This window comes from Arxiozyma heterogenica, assembly GCF_036370985.1.
Source record: "Arxiozyma heterogenica strain weizmannii chromosome Unknown scaffold_21, whole genome shotgun sequence".
NCBI lineage: Eukaryota > Fungi > Ascomycota > Saccharomycetes > Saccharomycetales > Saccharomycetaceae > Arxiozyma > Arxiozyma heterogenica.
Genome location: NW_027042674.1, coordinates 470,105 through 488,466, shown reverse-complemented (window position 1 = coordinate 488,466; position 18,362 = coordinate 470,105). Strand labels below are relative to the sequence as shown.

Genomic DNA, 18,362 nt, shown 5'->3' with positions numbered 1-18,362 from the left:
TATGGAGAGCAGAGTAGAAACCTTATAGATAAGAGGATTTAGCTAACAATTAGTTTTTTCAATCACTTACTTGATAATCTTACCAAAGGCAACCTGTCTAACACATCGAAACGATCTTTGTTAAACTGCAAAACTAACTGAACCAAACCCAAATTCGCTTTACAGTGCAGTGTATTTTCCACTTTAACAAAAAGTAAGTTGTTTTCCAGTAATCTGATTATACAATAATGATGATAGTAATAATAATAATAATAATAATAATAATAGTAGTGATAATAATAGTGATAATAATAGTGATAATAATAGCGATAATGAACGTAATAGTAAATTGCGAGTAATAATAATAATAATACTGATAATGATAATAATAAATAATAGTAACAGTATAAATGCCCACAAAAAATGTAACTCTGTACGGCAAGACAGGGGAAAAAGGAATTTGGGAACTTAGGAACAAGAGATGCTGAACAATAGCATCGCCTGAAACAATACCTTTTTCCAGTGAAACAAAACAAAAAAAAAAGAAAAGAAAATGAAAAAAAAAGAAATAAGGGGCAAGAGGTGTATGGGTGTGGAGCAATTTTGAACGGAAATAAAAAAACAACATCCGAACATTTATTGGAGGTATGGATGTAGACAGGATAACCCTTCTAGATGATTTTGTCTTTTTCTTTTCTTTTTTTTCTTTTCTTTCCTTTTTTTTATATTCTTATGCAAGCGAAAAAAAAATAAATAAAAGTTCTTCGATGAGATTATCTCGAGAAAAAAAACGAGAGAGTTTATTGAAGAAGAAGCAATAAATTTTTTTGGAATAAAGAGGAACATTTGTATACATTTATTATCTCCATTAGTGCAAAGACTGCTCTCAGGCTGGTCTTGTCTATATACTTTGTTCTCATTTTTTTTTTCTTTTTTCTTTTTCCTTAAAAGAAGTACCTGTATCTTACTTTATTACGTTGAACACTTTCAAGGATATCCACCCTAAGGACACATATAATTTATATACAGATATACTGTAGACTATAGTGTGGCAGAATGAAAAGAGATCCAGATACGGTCGAGCCTTCCACTGTTGAAAAAAGACAATGTCTTCCTAAAGGGGTAGCCCATTTGAAACCGCAATATATTATTAAGGATCCGTTCTCTGGAAACAGGGATAACAGTAATAATAATGTCATGGTAGCTGGTGATGGAGATGAGGATGAGGAAGATGCCTCTTCAGAAAGATTCGATAATTTAAATGATTCCTCCAATGGGGCTAAAAAATCACGCAGAGGCAATAAAAAACAAAGAGGTCAAAATAAGAATCGTGATAATAGACAGATGAAAGAAACGAACAAAAATAAATATGTGATCTGTCCAAAACTTTTACATGGCGAAGATTTATCCAATTGCCCATTTGGTGACTCATGCAGATTCAATCATGATATCAAGTTGTACCTAGATAATAAGAGTCCAGAGATCGATTGTGCTCAGATCTTTGATAAGGTGTTTCTTACATTTACCAAAGACTCGCCAAACGGGGAGATCAAGTTAGGTTGTCCTGTATTCAATTCTCTTGGATTTTGCCCAATGGGGTTCAAATGTAGGTTTCTATCTCACCATTTGAACAAAGAGGATCTAGCTTTAGTTAAAAATGAAACCTTTTCATTAGGCGACGTCATGAAATATATTCCTATCTATGAAGTTAATAGGGAGTTCAATCATATTACATATGATCAGAAACAAGATCTGATTAAACGTAGATTTCCATTCTCAAAAAGCGATCACATTCTTGAGATCATAGATGCTGTGCAGCAAGAGAATCGTGATGCAATGAACATCAACGAGAAGAATAAAAGGGACACAACGGAGAAGTCACCCCAAATGATTCAAAGAGAGGCCGAATTGCAAGAGTTGAGGGATAAACAAAAGGAACTTTATTTGAAATATAGAGACACTAAATATTTTGCATCGGAGAAGCGAAAATTGGATTATAAAGGGAAGAAGATTCTGTCTCCATTAACCACAGTGGGCAATCTACCATTTCGTAGATTGATGAAGAAATTCGGTTGCGATGTTACATACAGTGAAATGGCACTAGGTGTTCCGTTAATTCAAGGTACGAACTCCGAGTGGGCGTTACCCAAATGTCATATCAGTGAAAAAGGTGGATTTGGTGTCCAGATTGCATGTAGTAAAGTATGGCAAGCATCTAAAGCTGCTGAAGTGTTATCCAAATATTGCCATGACACTGAAAACGGATCATTTACATTGAGTGAAATCAATTTGAATGCCGGATGTCCTATTGACTTATTGTACAGACAAGGGTCGGGTAGTGCATTGTTAGATAACCCAGCTAGATTGATCAGATGTTTGAATGGTATGAATTATGCATCCGGAGATATACCGATCACTGTGAAGATCAGAACGGGTACTAAAGATGATAATCCAATGGCTGATTTGTTAGTGAAGAGATTGGTGCATGAGACGGATGTTTCAGGTATAATATTGCACGGCAGGTCACGACAACAAAGGTACACGAAACTAGCTGATTGGGAATATATTAGGAAAGTTGCTGTCCAGTTGCGTGAAGAGGAGACTAAATACAATGAGGAAACACAAGGATCGTTAGGTAAACATGAAAGAAACAACGGAACAAGGATCCAGTTTGTTGGCAATGGAGACGTTAACAATTGGGAAGATTGGTATGAATACACGGAGAAGATACCCGAGATGGACAGTATAATGGTGGCAAGAGGTGCATTAATTAAGCCATGGATATGGGAAGAGATAGATTCGAGACAATATTTAGATAAATCAAGTAGTGAAAGAATGGAGGTTCTCTCGGATTATGCAAGATATGCGATGGAACATTGGGGCACTGATGAATACGGGATATCGCAATGTAGAAGATATTTCTGTGAATTCATGTCATTTTTCCATAGATATATACCAATGGGTATATGTGAAAGATACCCAGTTAAGTTAAATGAGAGGCCACCATACTGGCAGGGTAGAGATGAATTGGAGACCAAACTGGGATCCTTTAATGTGCAAGACTGGATCAAATTGAGTGAATACTTTCTGGGACCAGTTGAACCAGATTTCAACTTTACACCAAAACATAAGTCTAATTCTTATTCCTCACCAGCCATAACAACCACAATGGCAGAATAAAAAATAAAAAAAAAAAAGACCAGCAAGTAAGGAGGGGGCGAAAGAAAGAAGTGCAAGATCTGCTTCCCACCCATACATCCAAACAATATAGACAAACAAAAAATAAACAAATGAACAAACAAACAAGTAAAATAGAAAATTAAACACGACGACACGTCAACAAAAAGCAAAAGGATGACGAAGAAGAAACATTTTATTTTATTTTATTTTGTTGTTCGTCGTTTGTTTTTCTTTTCTTTTCTTTTTTTTTTTTTTTTTTTTCTTTTCCCTTCTCTTCTTTCTGTTTTTCTTTGACTGCGGATGGCGGGTAAAATACAAAAAGAAAGAAAGAAAGAAAAAAAAAAGAGAATTAAAACAGTAAACAAAACAGAGAAAAAGAACATAAAAAGGAAAAAAAGAAAAAGACAACGACGACAACAAAGACGACGAAGAAAACGCCGACGCCATAAAAACAACAACAACAACAACAACAACAACAAACCCGACGGCAACTTAGCAGGGAATAAGGAAACAGAAAAAAAAAAAAAAAAGAAGAAAAAAAAAGAAAAATAGAAATTGGTACATAAAAAAATTTATATATAAATGTATAAAAGAAACAAGAAGTTTTAGTGGATTGTCTGAAACAGGCCGTTTCTTGTTTCTTTTCCTCCTACTCCGCTTCTTCTCTCCCATTTCTTCCCACTTCCTCGTTTCTTGGCCCTGCTCTCTTCCGTCTGTCTCTTAGGCCCTGCTTTTGTTACACTGCCGTTGTTCTGGCCTGTCCACTTTGTTTACCCTCTTTCTCCCTCGTGGTTGGTGGGGCTGTTATGTGGTAGCATCGCTTTCTGTTATGCTGTGTTATGTCGTGCTTACCCCGTCTCATCTTGTCTTGCTGCCTTCCTTTCCTGGAAAACGTTTCTTCTTATACCTTTTCAATAGGGTTACTAATTTCTTCTCCCTCCTTTTATGTACGCCATTTAGGTCGCACTTTTTTCTTGGCTCCTTTCTTAGTTAGGGTTTGTTCTGCTCCTCTTGTTTTTTCCCCGTTTTTTCCCTTTCGCGCACATATTTTAAATGTGTATGTCCATATGTATATGTATGTACACGTATATGTTAATATTTTGTAACACATGCTTCTTCACCTTAAGCCATTTTAGCCTCTTCATATTATATTATATAACACTTAATACTCTTATTACTTATCAATTGAGGTTTGTTCCTTTTCTTTTCTCTTTTCTCCTTTTCTTCCCAAAATAAAGATAAGAGACCTTTGCCACCCTTCCCATTTAACAGCAACTACACCAGTTTCGATTTCTATACATTCTCTTCTGGTTATACCCATTACCGTTGTTATTACATACATCTATATATATATCTATACGTATAATTAATTATACATACACATTTTTTTTTATCTTCTTTTGTTTTTTCTTTTACATATTTGTATACATATACTTATACATATATTATAACACCGCATAATAACAGAAATATATTTCCATTTAAAAAGAGAAAATAATTACATATATTAATAATAACAACAATAATATGGAATTTCCACAACCACTCTCACCTAAGAAGGAAGAAAATATTACTGCTATTTCCACAACAACCACTACCACTACTACTCCCCAAAATATGAATACTCCTGTTCAAACACCGAACAGTGATGACAATACAAATTCAAATGAAAATCCCATTGAAGACTCAAATACTACTACAACTGACACCTTCACCTCCACTACTACTACTATAGATCAAAATATTTCACCAGATATAAAAGAATTAGATTCACCACAGGATAATAATAATAATAATAATAATAATAATAATAATCCATTATCAGATAATATAGATAATAAAGATGAACAACAAAATGAAAATACTGACACTTCAAATAATGATGCAAATGAAAAAAATACAAAAAATTCAGATTCCTCAAATGAAACCGATAAAGATAAAATTACCAACACAGAAAGCACTTCCAATGATAGTAATATTCCTATAATCGACCCTGCCACTACTAAACCTGCTCCTCCTCCCCCACCAGAACCTGATATGAATAACCTACCAGATGACCCTATCCCTGAGCACCAAAAAAGGCATGCTTTGATGGCTATAAAAGCAGTGAAAAGATTAAAGGACGCTAAACCATTCTTATTGCCTGTAGATACCGTTGCTTTAAACATCCCTTTTTATTACAACTATGTTAAACGTCCAATGGACTTGTCCACCATCGAAAAAAAACTAAATGTTAATGCCTATGCCACACCAGAAGAAATTACTGAAGATTTTGACAGAATGGTAAATAATTCAATAATTTTTAATGGCGCAACATCTGTCATCTCCCGAATGGCAAGAAATATTCAAGCAGCTTTCGAAAAACACATGCTAAATATGCCTGCAAAGGAAGCTGTGATTTTAGGTAAAAGCTCTAGGCCTAATAGAAAAGCAGGTAGTGTTTCTAATGATACTAAAAATACATTTACTACTACCACTACCACTACTACTACTGCTAATACAACAACCAATAGTAATAGTAGTAATAGTGCCGGTAAAGGTAGAAAAAGAAGTAGAAATACCGTAGATCCTGATCAACCTGTAGTTATTAGACGAGCACCAACACACAACGGTAGACCAAAGAGACAGATCCATCCTCCTAAATCTAAAGACATTTATCCAATTGAAAATAAAAAACCTAAATCTAAAAAATTACAACAAGCAATGAAATTTTGTGGTTCTGTTTTAAAAGAAATGATGTCAAAGAAATATTCAAGCTTCAATTACCCATTTTTGGAGCCAGTTGATCCTGTAGCAATGAATATTCCCACGTATTTTGATTATGTGAAACATCCAATGGATTTAGGTACTATGCAAAACAAGTTATCAAATTGGGAATATCAATCCTTAGAAGAATTCGAAAAAGATATGAAATTGGTGTTTAGCAATTGTTACGCATTCAATCCCGATGGAACAATTGTCAATATGATGGGTCATCGTTTAGAAGAGGTGTTTAATTCTAAATGGGCAGATAGACCAATTTTTTCCAATTATAATGATGATGAATATGACAATGATAAAAACGGTAACAATAACCTTAATAATAATAACAACGATAATGATGTCATATATGATGAAAATGACAATGATCGGTACGATGATGACGACGACATTGATGAAACCGCAATTACAAACCCTGCTATTCAATATTTAGAAGAGCAATTGGCCAGAATGAAAGTTGAATTACAAGAATTAAAAAGACAGGAAATTGAAAGAATTAGAAAAGAAAGAAGATTATTGAGAGGCCAAAGTAATACTGCTAAATATCAACAAAGGTCAACAAATAGAAGGCGGATGAATAATAAAAGAAGCGGAGGACCAAACAAATCTAGTAAGTTAAACCGCGATAGAAAAAGATTAAAGACTGTTGTAACTTATGATATGAAAAAATGCATTACAGAACATATCAATGATCTTTCTTCCACTAACTTGGAGAAAGTTATCAAAATAATTATGCCAAATAACGTTGGCCAAGAAGAAGTGGAGTTAGATTTAGACACATTGGATAATGATACCATCTTAACCTTATACAACACATTTTTCAGACAATTCGATGAATCTGCCAGCAACAATGGTAATGCCAATAACTTAAGTGATCATAATGACCATAGAGACTATTCACCATTATCTCCAAATTCTACTATAAATAACAAAAAGAGAAAATCAAGACAATTGAGTCAAGAAGAAGAGTCAAGACAAATTGAAAAGATTAAGAACAAATTGGCTTATTTGGAACATGCTTCTCCGTTAAGCTCTAATGGATCACCAACGAATATGAAAACAAACCCTCTAAATAAGGCATCCTTATCTATATCCACATCTTCCTCTTCCTCAAGTGATGATGATGACGATGAAAGTGAAAGTGAAGAGGAGTAAGCTGTAACATGATATGATATGTAGTCTGACTATTTATCCCATCTTCCCTTTTTTGGATCTGGTGTGAAGCGATGTATATGATGGATACAAACATATACCACATTATTCTATTTTCTGTTCCAATAGTTTTCAAGTGTCATCACACATCTCCATTATAATTAATTAATTACTAATTTTTAAATAGAGACTGCATGTAGTGTAACATTAAAATTTGAACGACTTTTAATTGCAACGTTTACAAATTACCTATAAAAAAATAAATAAAGAGACAAAAAAATAGAATAGACCTAGATTAATGCCAAAGATATACTATATACATGTTTATACATTTTTATTGTAATTATATACACACACCGATCTATATTTATAAGCATATCTTTATACGTAATTTATACCATTACAACACTTTTGCCTTATGATAATTGTTTTCTATCTTTCCTCTTTTCCTCTCTTCCGTTGTACAGAGGAGTAAAAGTATCCCCTCTGCTAAGTCAAACAAATCATTCCCATCCATTGAGAGATGGATTCAATTTATGACCTCACAGTACCTGTATTTATACTTAATCTTTTATATATTATATAAGTTTGCTCCCTTTTCACCTAATTCTTGGCTTTTTTTCTGTTTTACCTTCAACGATCTTATTCTTATTTTTTTTTTATTCCCTTTTTTCATCCCCCCGATTATCAAACAACAAAACAAACTGGAAAACAAAGAAATGAAATAAAACTATAAGATTACAATTTCACAGTTAACGATGGTTCGCCTCCACTTCTGAGTGCCGTCTTCTACTGTCCAATTGCTTTTTTAAATCTATACATATATATCCAAGTATTAGGATTTTGCTAAATTGGTCCAAAGAAGTAAAATAAAAATGGACTTGACCGAAAAATCTCTTGAAGACTTATATCAATCTTTGAAAGGGATTACAAATGACCCCACTATTAAATTATTTGAAGATAAATTAACGAAGGTAGATTTATCTGATGATTCTAAAACAAAGAAACAGATTAATAATGAACTTAAGCAAGAATACTTGACTCCCACTAATATTCTACCATGGTCTATATTGGATGTTGTTCAACAAGTTCCTGAGATGAACTCAGAAGATTATGATTATAAAGAATTTTTAACTATTCCACAACCGGTAGTACGCACTGCTTACTATTTCAAAAGAAAAGGTATTGAAGGTAAGATTAACAGTTTTAAAGAGGAAGTAACACTAAGAGAAATCATCAATGCCAATGCTTCTAATTCTTTATCCCTGACCAGAAGTATCAATAATCATGGAAACACCATAAGAGGTAGCACCCAACAATTACCTTTTACGCCAGGTGGATTATCTATACAATCAAGTAATTTAAACAACTCTACGAAATTATTACATAAGGACCAAGATGGATTATTCGATATCCCTGATGGATTGTCGAGAGGGATTATACCTCATGTTAATGACTCTTTGTTACAAAATGAATCTCAATTTGTAGAATCATCATTAAATGATGACGAATTCCAGCAGTTGAATCAAGTAGACAATTCTAAAGAGATTGAAGAAGAAATTATTAGCAGAAGATTGCAAGCAGAAGAATTAACAAACTCAGAATTATCTAATGCCATCTCTAAATTATCTTCTAATAATATCAGCCAAGAAGAAAAGGAGTTACCAACCTTGGAGAGTCAAGATAAAACTTTTGAAGATATTGATAATTTGCTACCAGCAGATATAGATTTTGGTAGAACTATTAATACCAATAAAAATATAATGAAAAGAAAAGAATGGGCACATGTTGTTGATTTGAATCATAAGATCACTAATTTTGAAGAGTTGGTTCCTAATCCAGCCCGGACATGGCCTTTTGAATTGGATACATTCCAGAAAGAAGCCATTTACCATCTAGAACAAGGCGATTCTGTCTTTGTTGCTGCACATACCTCTGCAGGAAAAACAGTTGTAGCTGAATATGCTATATCTATGGCAAAAAGAAATATGACTAAAACAATATATACATCTCCCATAAAAGCTTTATCAAATCAAAAATTTAGGGATTTTAAAGAAACTTTTAAGGACCTTGATGTTGGTTTAATCACAGGTGATGTTCAAATTAATCCTGAAGCGAATTGTTTAATTATGACAACAGAAATTTTAAGGTCTATGTTGTATCGTGGTGCAGATTTAATTAGAGATGTAGAGTTTGTCATCTTTGATGAAGTCCATTATGTTAATGATCAAGACCGTGGTGTTGTTTGGGAAGAAGTTATTATTATGCTACCGCAACATGTTAAATTTATTTTATTGTCAGCTACAGTACCAAATACATATGAATTTGCTACTTGGATCGGTAGAACCAAACAAAAAAACATATATGTTATATCTACACCAAAAAGACCAGTTCCGTTAGAAATCAATCTTTGGACTAAGAATGAATTAATGCCAATAATTACTCCAGACAGGGAATTTCTGGAGGCAAACTTTAAAAAACATAAAGATATGTTAAGTGGTGATAAATCAGGTGCTATAAATGGAAAGAACACCAAGGAAATTTCTAAAGGTAATTCTCGTGGTGGAGGACGCGGCGGAAATCGTGGCGGTAGCCGTGGAGCAGGTGCAATTGGTTCAAATAAGAGCCAATTTTTCAGAAGGAGTGGTCCTTCCAAAAAGACTTGGTCTACATTGGTGAATTATTTAAGAAAACAAGATTTATTACCTATGGTTGTTTTCGTATTCAGTAAGAAAAGATGTGAAGAATATGCTGATTGGTTGGAAGGTATTAATTTCTGTAATAATAGAGAAAAATCCCAGATTTACATGTTTATTGAAAAATCTATAACTCGTTTAAAGAAAGATGATAGGGAATTACCTCAAATTTTGAAAATTAGATCTCTGTTGGAAAGAGGTATTGCTGTCCATCATGGCGGACTATTACCAATTGTGAAGGAATTAATTGAAATCTTATTCGCAAAGGGCTTTATTAAGGTATTGTTTGCTACTGAAACTTTTGCTATGGGTCTAAACTTGCCTACTAGAACAGTTGTTTTCAGTGAAATTCAAAAACATGATGGTAATGGCTTAAGAGATTTAACACCTGGTGAATTTACTCAGATGGCAGGTAGAGCTGGTCGTAGAGGATTAGATAAAACTGGGACTGTTATTATCATGTCATATACAGAGCCTCTATCAAGAGTTTCATTGAAGGAGGTTACACTTGGTGTCCCAACCAAATTGGAATCACAGTTTAGATTAACATATAATATGATATTAAATCTTTTAAGAATAGAAGCATTAAAAGTTGAAGAAATGATTAAATATTCCTTTAGTGAAAACACCAACCAAACTTCCCATCCAGAATACGAAAGGAAAATAAAGGCATTAGAAGGAGAATTAGAACATCTACAAAATGAAACATGTAACAGCTGTAATAGAGACATTGAAAAATTCTTAGATGTTACAGTTAGATTAAAACAAAATACCATTGATATAATGACAGAATTGTCAGATACACCAGAAATCTTCAAAGTTTTAAAAATTGGAAGATTAGTGGTATATAGAGATGAAGAGGAAAACCATAGACTTGGTTTTGTGTTTAGAAATGATACCAAAACCATGACTTGCCGTGTTTTATGTTTCACAGAGCCTAATACATTACCAAATGGCGAACCAAATCACCTTCCATATTTAGGAAAGTTTACATCTTACTGCAGAATCAACTTCGAGAAATTTAAAACTGCAGAGCCATTATTTTATAACATATCTTTAACATCTATTGAATACATTACTGCATATGTCTTGAAAGTTCATTTTAAGTCATTCTTGAGAAAGGAGCCAGATGCCTTAGAAGAATTTGACAAAGAAGTATCCAATGTCATTAAAAGTTCTTTAAAATTAAGAGAAAGAAAGTTTGATATCAAGGGTAATTTACAATTACATCAAAATATTTTAGAAAGAGAGAATATAATGAGACAGTTAGTTTCTTTAGAATCATATGAATGTCCAAGATTAGCCTCTCATTTTATACCTCAATATAAGAAATATAAATTAGAAAGTGAAATCAAGCAATTGAATCATTTAATGTCTGATGAAAATTTGAATTTATTACCTGATTATGAACGAAGATTGGAAGTACTTAAATCTACTGGATTTATTGATAAGCATAATACTGTTCTTCTTAAAGGTAGAGTTGCTTGTGAAATAAACTCTGGTTACGAATTAGTTTTGACTGAATTAATTCTAGATAATTTCTTGGGTGATTTCGAACCGGAGGAAATTGTAGCATTATTATCAGCTTTCGTTTATGAGGGAAGAACTAGAGAAGAAGAACCTCCTATTGCTACACCAAGATTAGTAAAGGGTAAAAAACGTATAGTTGAAATCTATCAAAAGATGTTATCAGTTTATGAAACATATCAAGTTCCATTAACACAAGAAGAGGCAGAATTCTTAGAAAAGAAGAGATTTGCGTTAATGAATGTTGTTTATGAATGGGCACGTGGTCTTTCATTTAAAGAAATTATGGAAATTAGTCCAGAGGCAGAAGGTACTGTTGTAAGAGTTATTACATGGTTAGATGAAATATGTCGTGAAGTAAAGACTGCATCCATCATTATAGGTAATTCAACACTTCATATGAAGATGAGTAAAGCTCAAGAATTGATTAAGAGAGACATAGTTTTTGCTGCTAGTTTGTATTTATAGATAATGGTTATTAATATAATTTAGTCTTTAACACTATTGTTACTGTTAATATTATGATAATATCGTTTTGACTGTACTTGTACTATTTTGTTAAAGAGGTATGTATATGAAAGTACTGCTTTGTTAAGGTGAAGAAGGAGAAAATCGCTTTAACGTTGTTATACATCCAAAATACATCTATCTATAGTTATTATGGTATTTATATATATGTATATGTATATCCTTAAAAAGAATAGATTGTATCAATATGCATTCAAAAACTCACTATGGATTATTTTCAGGTAACAACTTATTGGAAATATCCTTTAATGGAAATATTGAAAATTTTATCGATGACCATCAAAAATTCGACATTAGTATCAGTTACTTGTAAAATATATAATCAGAATCGTTTATTATGAATAAATATGCGATAATATGCGAAAAGATTAACCTACAAATAAATTTTATCTATTTGTATTAAAGTAAAAGATATAAAGATTCAGGTGAGGTTTTTCTCTGAGGATTTTTACCAAATTTAATGGCTCCCAAATCAAGTACATCTAAAAAGTCACTAAACTCCAGTTCGAAGAATGATTCTACAATCAAACAACCAAAGATTAAACTTCCAACAGAGTATATTGTTCGTCCTTTGAATAGCAAAGGTGATAATAAACTTACATGTTGTGCTATAATAAATCCTTCTATTTTAAAAAATCTAGATATCTCACCTGGTTCTATCTGCTTAATCAATAAATTTGGGTGTAATGGAATTGCTGTTCAAGTCAAACCAGCTGATGATGAAAGTCACCCTTCTAATGTAATATTACTATCTGCACCAATAAGGGCTGTTGGAAATATATTATTAGGTGATCGTATTGAAATAAAAAAATTGGCTTCTCAACCAACTTATGCATTTACTATTACTGTTGGATCTATACAAGGCTCTTTAGTTGAACAAGATGTTGATCTTAAAAGGGTTGAAAAGCTTTTGGATGAATGTGGGATTATCATGCCTGGAATGCTTTTTAAGGATTTCGACATAAATGACTCTTGTGAAGCAGCAAAAAAAGTGGACCTGTTAATTACTGATGTTGTAGACAACAGGTCACCAGATATATCAAAGATGACTTTGCAGAATAATGAAGAATTAGATACATTTTATTTGTCACCACCTGTTTTGTATAAAAAGGGTTCTACAAAGGTTGTTTTGGTCTCTTCTACAACAGTTAGTTCTAAATATAATTTACCAGAACATCACAATTATAAAAACGTTGGTGGTCTAAACAAAGAAATTGAGATATTACAAAATACTATCAAATTACCATTGAATCAACCTACTCTGTTCAGTGACTTTGGTATTACTCCACCTCGTGGTATCTTGTTGCACGGTCCACCTGGAACAGGTAAGACAATGTTATTGAGGTGTGTAGCCAACTCGATTGATGCCCATATATTGACAATTAGTGGACCATCCATTGTTTCAAAATATCTTGGTGAGACAGAAGCTGCTTTAAGGGATATTTTTAATGAAGCACAAAGATACCAACCGTCCATGATATTTATTGATGAAGTAGATTCCCTAGCACCAAATAGATCCAATGATGATTCTGGCGAAGTTGAGAGCAGAATTGTGGCAACTTTATTAACATTAATGGATGGTATGAGTGCCTCTGGAAGGGTTGTAGTGATAGCAGCAACAAATAGACCTAATTCTGTGGATCCAGCATTAAGAAGACCTGGGAGATTTGATCAAGAAATCGAAATTGGGATTCCTGATGTTAATGCCAGATTGGACATTTTATTGAAACAGTTTAGTAAAATGTCTATAGAACGGCATACTTTGACCAACGAAGATATCAAGTTGATTGCTTCAAAGACACATGGTTATGTAGGAGCAGATTTATCTGCACTATGTAGAGAATCTGTGATGAAAACAATCCAACGTGGAATTAAAGAAGGTATCAATTTGTCTGAAACTACCCTAAAAGTAATAATAAGTGATGTTGAGAATGCTCTATTAGAAGTCAGACCTAGTGCAATGAGAGAGATCTTTCTTGAAATGCCTAAAGTTTATTGGTCTGATATTGGTGGACAGGAAGATTTAAAGAGGAAAATGAGGGAAATGATTCAGTTGCCTTTAGAAGCATCAGAGACTTTTGCTAAACTAGGAATTTCTGCACCAAAAGGTGTTCTTTTATATGGGCCACCAGGTTGCTCTAAAACCTTAACTGCAAAGGCATTAGCCACTGAGTCAGGTGTTAACTTCCTTGCTGTTAAAGGTCCTGAAATATTTAATAAATATGTTGGTGAATCAGAGAAGGCAATTAGGGAGATATTTAGAAAAGCACGTGCAGCCTCTCCAAGTATTATCTTTTTTGATGAAATTGATGCTTTATCACCAGATAGAGACAGTGGTGGATCTACCTCCGCAGCTAATCATGTCTTGACTACTTTATTAAACGAAATTGATGGTGTTGAAGAATTAAACGGTGTAGTAATAGTGGCAGCAACCAATAGACCTGATGAGATTGATCCTGCTTTATTAAGACCTGGAAGGCTAGATAGACATATTTATGTGGCTCCTCCTGATTTTGAGGCGAGACTTCAGATACTAAAGAATTGTACCAAGAAATTTAATATTGAACAAACTGGTATTGATCTCGAAGATCTAGCTAAACGTACGGATGGTTGTTCAGGTGCGGAAGTCGTATTGTTATGCCAAGAAGCCGGGTTGGCTGCCATCATGGAAAATCTTGAGGCCACAAATGTGGAACCCAAACATTTTGAAAATGCCTTAGAAGGAATATCAAAGGGTATTACTCCAGAGATGCTTGATTATTATAGAGAATTTGCATCAAGAAGTGGTATGAAGGCATAATTTTCATATATTACTTAATGTGAACACATAATTTATTTCAAATTAATATATATATGTAAAATAAGACCTTGCATAACTATCAATAGTATCTGTATATTATGTACAGTGTTTTTTTCAAATATTAATGTACTTTTGATACAATCTAATATGAATTCACTGAATTGATTCTTAATATATAAATCTTAACAATTCATCTGATTTTTTTTGAATTTTTCCATTCATTTATAAGCACTAAAAGTTATGTTAAAACTCTTGTTGCTATGCTTGTTGAGTTGGTAAGCAATACGTTTTCTTAAAGTTTGGAAGACAGCTAAAAGGAAAAAAGAAAAAAAGAAGAATAAGACACCTTGAAATGCTGGGATATTATGAGTAACATCTAAAAGTGTATAAAATATCTTGGATCCGCATCATATTGGTCATTTTGCGAAAATGCCATAAGATCTCTTAAACGAAGAAATCATACGTTACACAACACTTAAGGACTCCACACTAGCAATGGATAAAAATTGGAATACAAGACAGTTTAGCAATATTATATCTACAAGATTAACAGATATTTTATCGAATATTAGTGCAGCAGATCAAATTCTAGTTATTCAGTTAACACTTTTGCCTCTATTAAATGAAATATTATCATTTACCCAATTGAAGGACCGGACTCCTGTTCGAAAAATTGTTATACTCGATGAAAACCAAGTTATTGATGATTTACAGACTATTATGAACAATGATCCCGGTATGGAGTTAGTGTTTTTGATAGATGTTAAAGTAAATTTAATAGTCCCATCAATATTCACTAAAATTCAGTCAAAGTTTACGATAAATAAATTGAATATCATTTATAGTACCTGGGAGACTCAAGATACAAACCATTTAGAAGAGCTACCTCACTTTATCAAATCACAGATACCAAGAAGTAAACTATATCCATGGTTTACGTTACCTATTCCTCGTATAGATGATGATTTATTATTAGCAAATGTATTGCTTAATGATGATAATGATAGTTTATATCATCCTAATAGATCTTCCATGAAACAATGCACACGATCTATTTTAAGAAACAATATGATAAACTGTGTGCTATCTTTATTAAAGACCACTAATACGACAATAACCACAGCTGTCAGTATAGGAGATGAATCGACCATTTTACTCAACCAGTTAAAGAATAGAATGGCTAGAGAGGAGGATCAAAATGATTTATTTATTAAGTCTACTTTATACGAAAATAAATATGATATAAACTTGGAGACAGATTTGATAGTTATAGAGCGTGATGTGGATCCAATAACCCCATTATTGACCCAGTTGTCATATATAGGAATAATTGACGATTTCTTCAAATTTGACCAGTCTTTATCGTCATTAGAGACTAAGAAAGATATAAAACTGAATTATGTAAATGATGATATTTGGCAAGAGATAAAATATTGTAATTTTGGCACAATTGGACCTACTTTAAATAAAATGGCTAAAGAGCTTCAAATCAAGTATGATTCAAGACACACTGCAGAGACTGTGGGTGAAATCAAAAATTTTGTAGAGTCCTTGTCAACCTTACAGGAGAATCAGAGACTTTTGAAAATGCATACACTTCTATCAAGCGACGTTCTTGAGCAAGTAGAAACAAACCCTGAGTTACAATTCTCTAGGATCTTGGAGTTAGAACAAGATATCTTATCAGATTATGTTCATTCGAGCGAACTTTATTTAAAATTGATGGATTTAATTTATGAGAATGAGGTTCCTAGAGATAGAATACTAAAATTAGTATCATTGATTGCTCTGTGTAAAAGTGGGATTAAGGATTCTGATTTTGAATCATTGAAAACCGATTTGATAGATCGATTTGGGATTGACACTTTATTTATATTACAAAGATTACAAAAGATGAAATATTTAGCCAAGAAATCGAGTGGAAACGAACTTCTTTTGAAAAGGAACTATAGAAGTATAGCTAAATGGTTAGAGACATTACCAATAGACGAAAATGAAAATAGTAATGCAGAAAAGGAGGCATCAAGTCCCACAAGTTTATCATTTGCGTTTTGTGGAGTTGTCCCCATAACAATAAGGATCTTACAATTGTTGTATGAACGTACATTTTTATCCAAGAGTTATTCATCTCAACAGCCTTTTATATTATCAAGGGAGCCTAGCCTAATAGCTACTAAAGAACTGTTTGAGAAAATATATGGTAATAAAATGGTTGTTCAAGAATTAGCACTGGTTCCGAAACCATCCAAAAAATCCCGAATTAAAAGTAGTAACAGTAACAGTAGCAGTAACAAGAAGAACTACCAGCATCGTGATGTATCAATAATAATATTTCTTGGTGGTATTACATTAGGAGAAGTTGCCATAATTAAACATTTACAAGAAAGTCTACGTTTAAAGGGAATCCATAAAAGATTCATCATTATTGCCGATGGAATCTTTAGACTATTACCATGAAAGAAATTAGCTGCATCGTATGTCCACTATACCGAATAGGCTGTGTGCGTTACTACATAAATTATTGTATGTATGCATTTCTTGGTACATATATATATATATATATAAAATAAAAGTACTTTCCACTACCTCACAGTAGGCACTTGTAAAGCAGTCTTAAGCTCAACAGGATGATGGGCGTATGCTAGTATCAGAGTGATCAATTAACTTCTTTAAGTTAGTATGCATGTGTCTGTACATATATAGAAAGACATAAGAACAATGTACACGATTCTTTCTTGAACTCTAGGGTACTGTGTAAAATTCGTTTCGACCAATAATATTCTCCTTTACGGAGTTTTCGCAAGTAAAAAAAAAAAAAAAAAAAAAAGCAAGTCATGGAATTTCTCTGTTTTTGTTTATTTGGCCCATCAAAAGAAGGGAAAAAAATTAAGAAGCAAACAGATGGAAACGTTAAGAGAATATAAATATGCCAAAAAAAGATATCGGGGGATTGTAAATGTGACGCTCAATCGCTCGAACAGACGCAGGAGAAGGGAGAGAAAAGGAAGATTAGAGTCTGATTGATCGAACGCTCAGAAGGTCTTGTCCTGTGCTTTCAGCTGCGTTTTTATACACGTTTTGTTTTCATTCATCGATTGGAGGTATTCATCCATTAATAAATGTTTACTCTCCATTCAACTTCTAGACCCTTTCTTGGTGATCTGGCTCTTTCATACTGGTTCCTTCTATTCCTTCTGTCATAACGATTCCTTGCAATTTTTTTCTTCTTCTTATATAAGGCATTTCAGAGTTTCGTAGATAACGGACCCTACTTCTAATCGTTCGGAAATAGTATATCACCACTTTTTTCTGTTCCAAAAAGATTGAATTTATAGACAAGCACCCATATACAAAAAAGAAGCATACATTTGTAATATCAAGAATTATGTTGACCCAACAATTAGTTAGACTTTCTACGAGGAGAACTTTTTCTTCTATTGCTAGAAGCGCAGCACATTTCAAAGAAGGTGTCTACTCTAATATACCATTCAAAGTACATGACAGAAAGATCCCGTACGGTGTTGTGCACTTCGGTTTTTTTGCTCTTGGCTTTGCTGTCCCATTTATCTCCTGTTATGTTCAATTAAAGAAGAGTGGTAACATATAAACAAGTGGAAAATAAGTTGATGATTAATTAATTAGTTTTTGTTTTGTTTTTTTTAATTTACTGATATCAGGTTTAGAACATATTCTTTTTATGTACAACAATATTTTTTTTCTTTTTATTTTATAATATATCT

General features: G+C 32.9%; 6 protein-coding genes across 6 annotated transcripts; all 6 read left to right on the top strand.

The window, feature by feature from the left end:
- Positions 1-1,035: 1,035 nt before the first annotated feature.
- On the top strand, positions 1,036-3,159 carry DUS3 (tRNA dihydrouridine synthase DUS3; the record flags this gene model as incomplete). The annotated part of the gene is made up of 1 exon (XM_064859228.1): positions 1,036-3,159. One exon carries the CDS (start codon positions 1,036-1,038, stop codon positions 3,157-3,159), a length of 2,124 nt encoding a protein of 707 aa, XP_064714037.1.
- A 1,527-nt stretch (positions 3,160-4,686) lies between these two features.
- On the top strand, positions 4,687-7,074 carry BDF1 (chromatin-binding protein BDF1; the record flags this gene model as incomplete). The annotated part of the gene is made up of 1 exon (XM_064859227.1): positions 4,687-7,074. One exon carries the CDS (start codon positions 4,687-4,689, stop codon positions 7,072-7,074), a length of 2,388 nt encoding a protein of 795 aa, XP_064714036.1.
- Positions 7,075-7,946: 872 nt separating this feature from the next.
- Positions 7,947-11,762, top strand: SKI2 (SKI complex RNA helicase subunit SKI2; the record flags this gene model as incomplete). The annotated part of the gene is made up of 1 exon (XM_064859226.1): positions 7,947-11,762. The coding sequence occupies one exon, from the start codon at positions 7,947-7,949 to the stop codon at positions 11,760-11,762; it is 3,816 nt and encodes a 1,271-aa protein (XP_064714035.1).
- A 520-nt stretch (positions 11,763-12,282) lies between these two features.
- On the top strand, positions 12,283-14,622 carry AFG2 (AAA family ATPase AFG2; the record flags this gene model as incomplete). Its single annotated transcript, XM_064859225.1, has 1 exon — positions 12,283-14,622. One exon carries the CDS (start codon positions 12,283-12,285, stop codon positions 14,620-14,622), a length of 2,340 nt encoding a protein of 779 aa, XP_064714034.1.
- Positions 14,623-15,117: 495 nt separating this feature from the next.
- Positions 15,118-17,079, top strand: VPS33 (tethering complex ATP-binding subunit VPS33; the record flags this gene model as incomplete). Its single annotated transcript, XM_064859224.1, has 1 exon — positions 15,118-17,079. One exon carries the CDS (start codon positions 15,118-15,120, stop codon positions 17,077-17,079), a length of 1,962 nt encoding a protein of 653 aa, XP_064714033.1.
- Positions 17,080-18,007: 928 nt separating this feature from the next.
- COX8 (cytochrome c oxidase subunit VIII) lies at positions 18,008-18,229 on the top strand (the record flags this gene model as incomplete). Its single annotated transcript, XM_064859223.1, has 1 exon — positions 18,008-18,229. One exon carries the CDS (start codon positions 18,008-18,010, stop codon positions 18,227-18,229), a length of 222 nt encoding a protein of 73 aa, XP_064714032.1.
- Positions 18,230-18,362: the final 133 nt, after the last annotated feature.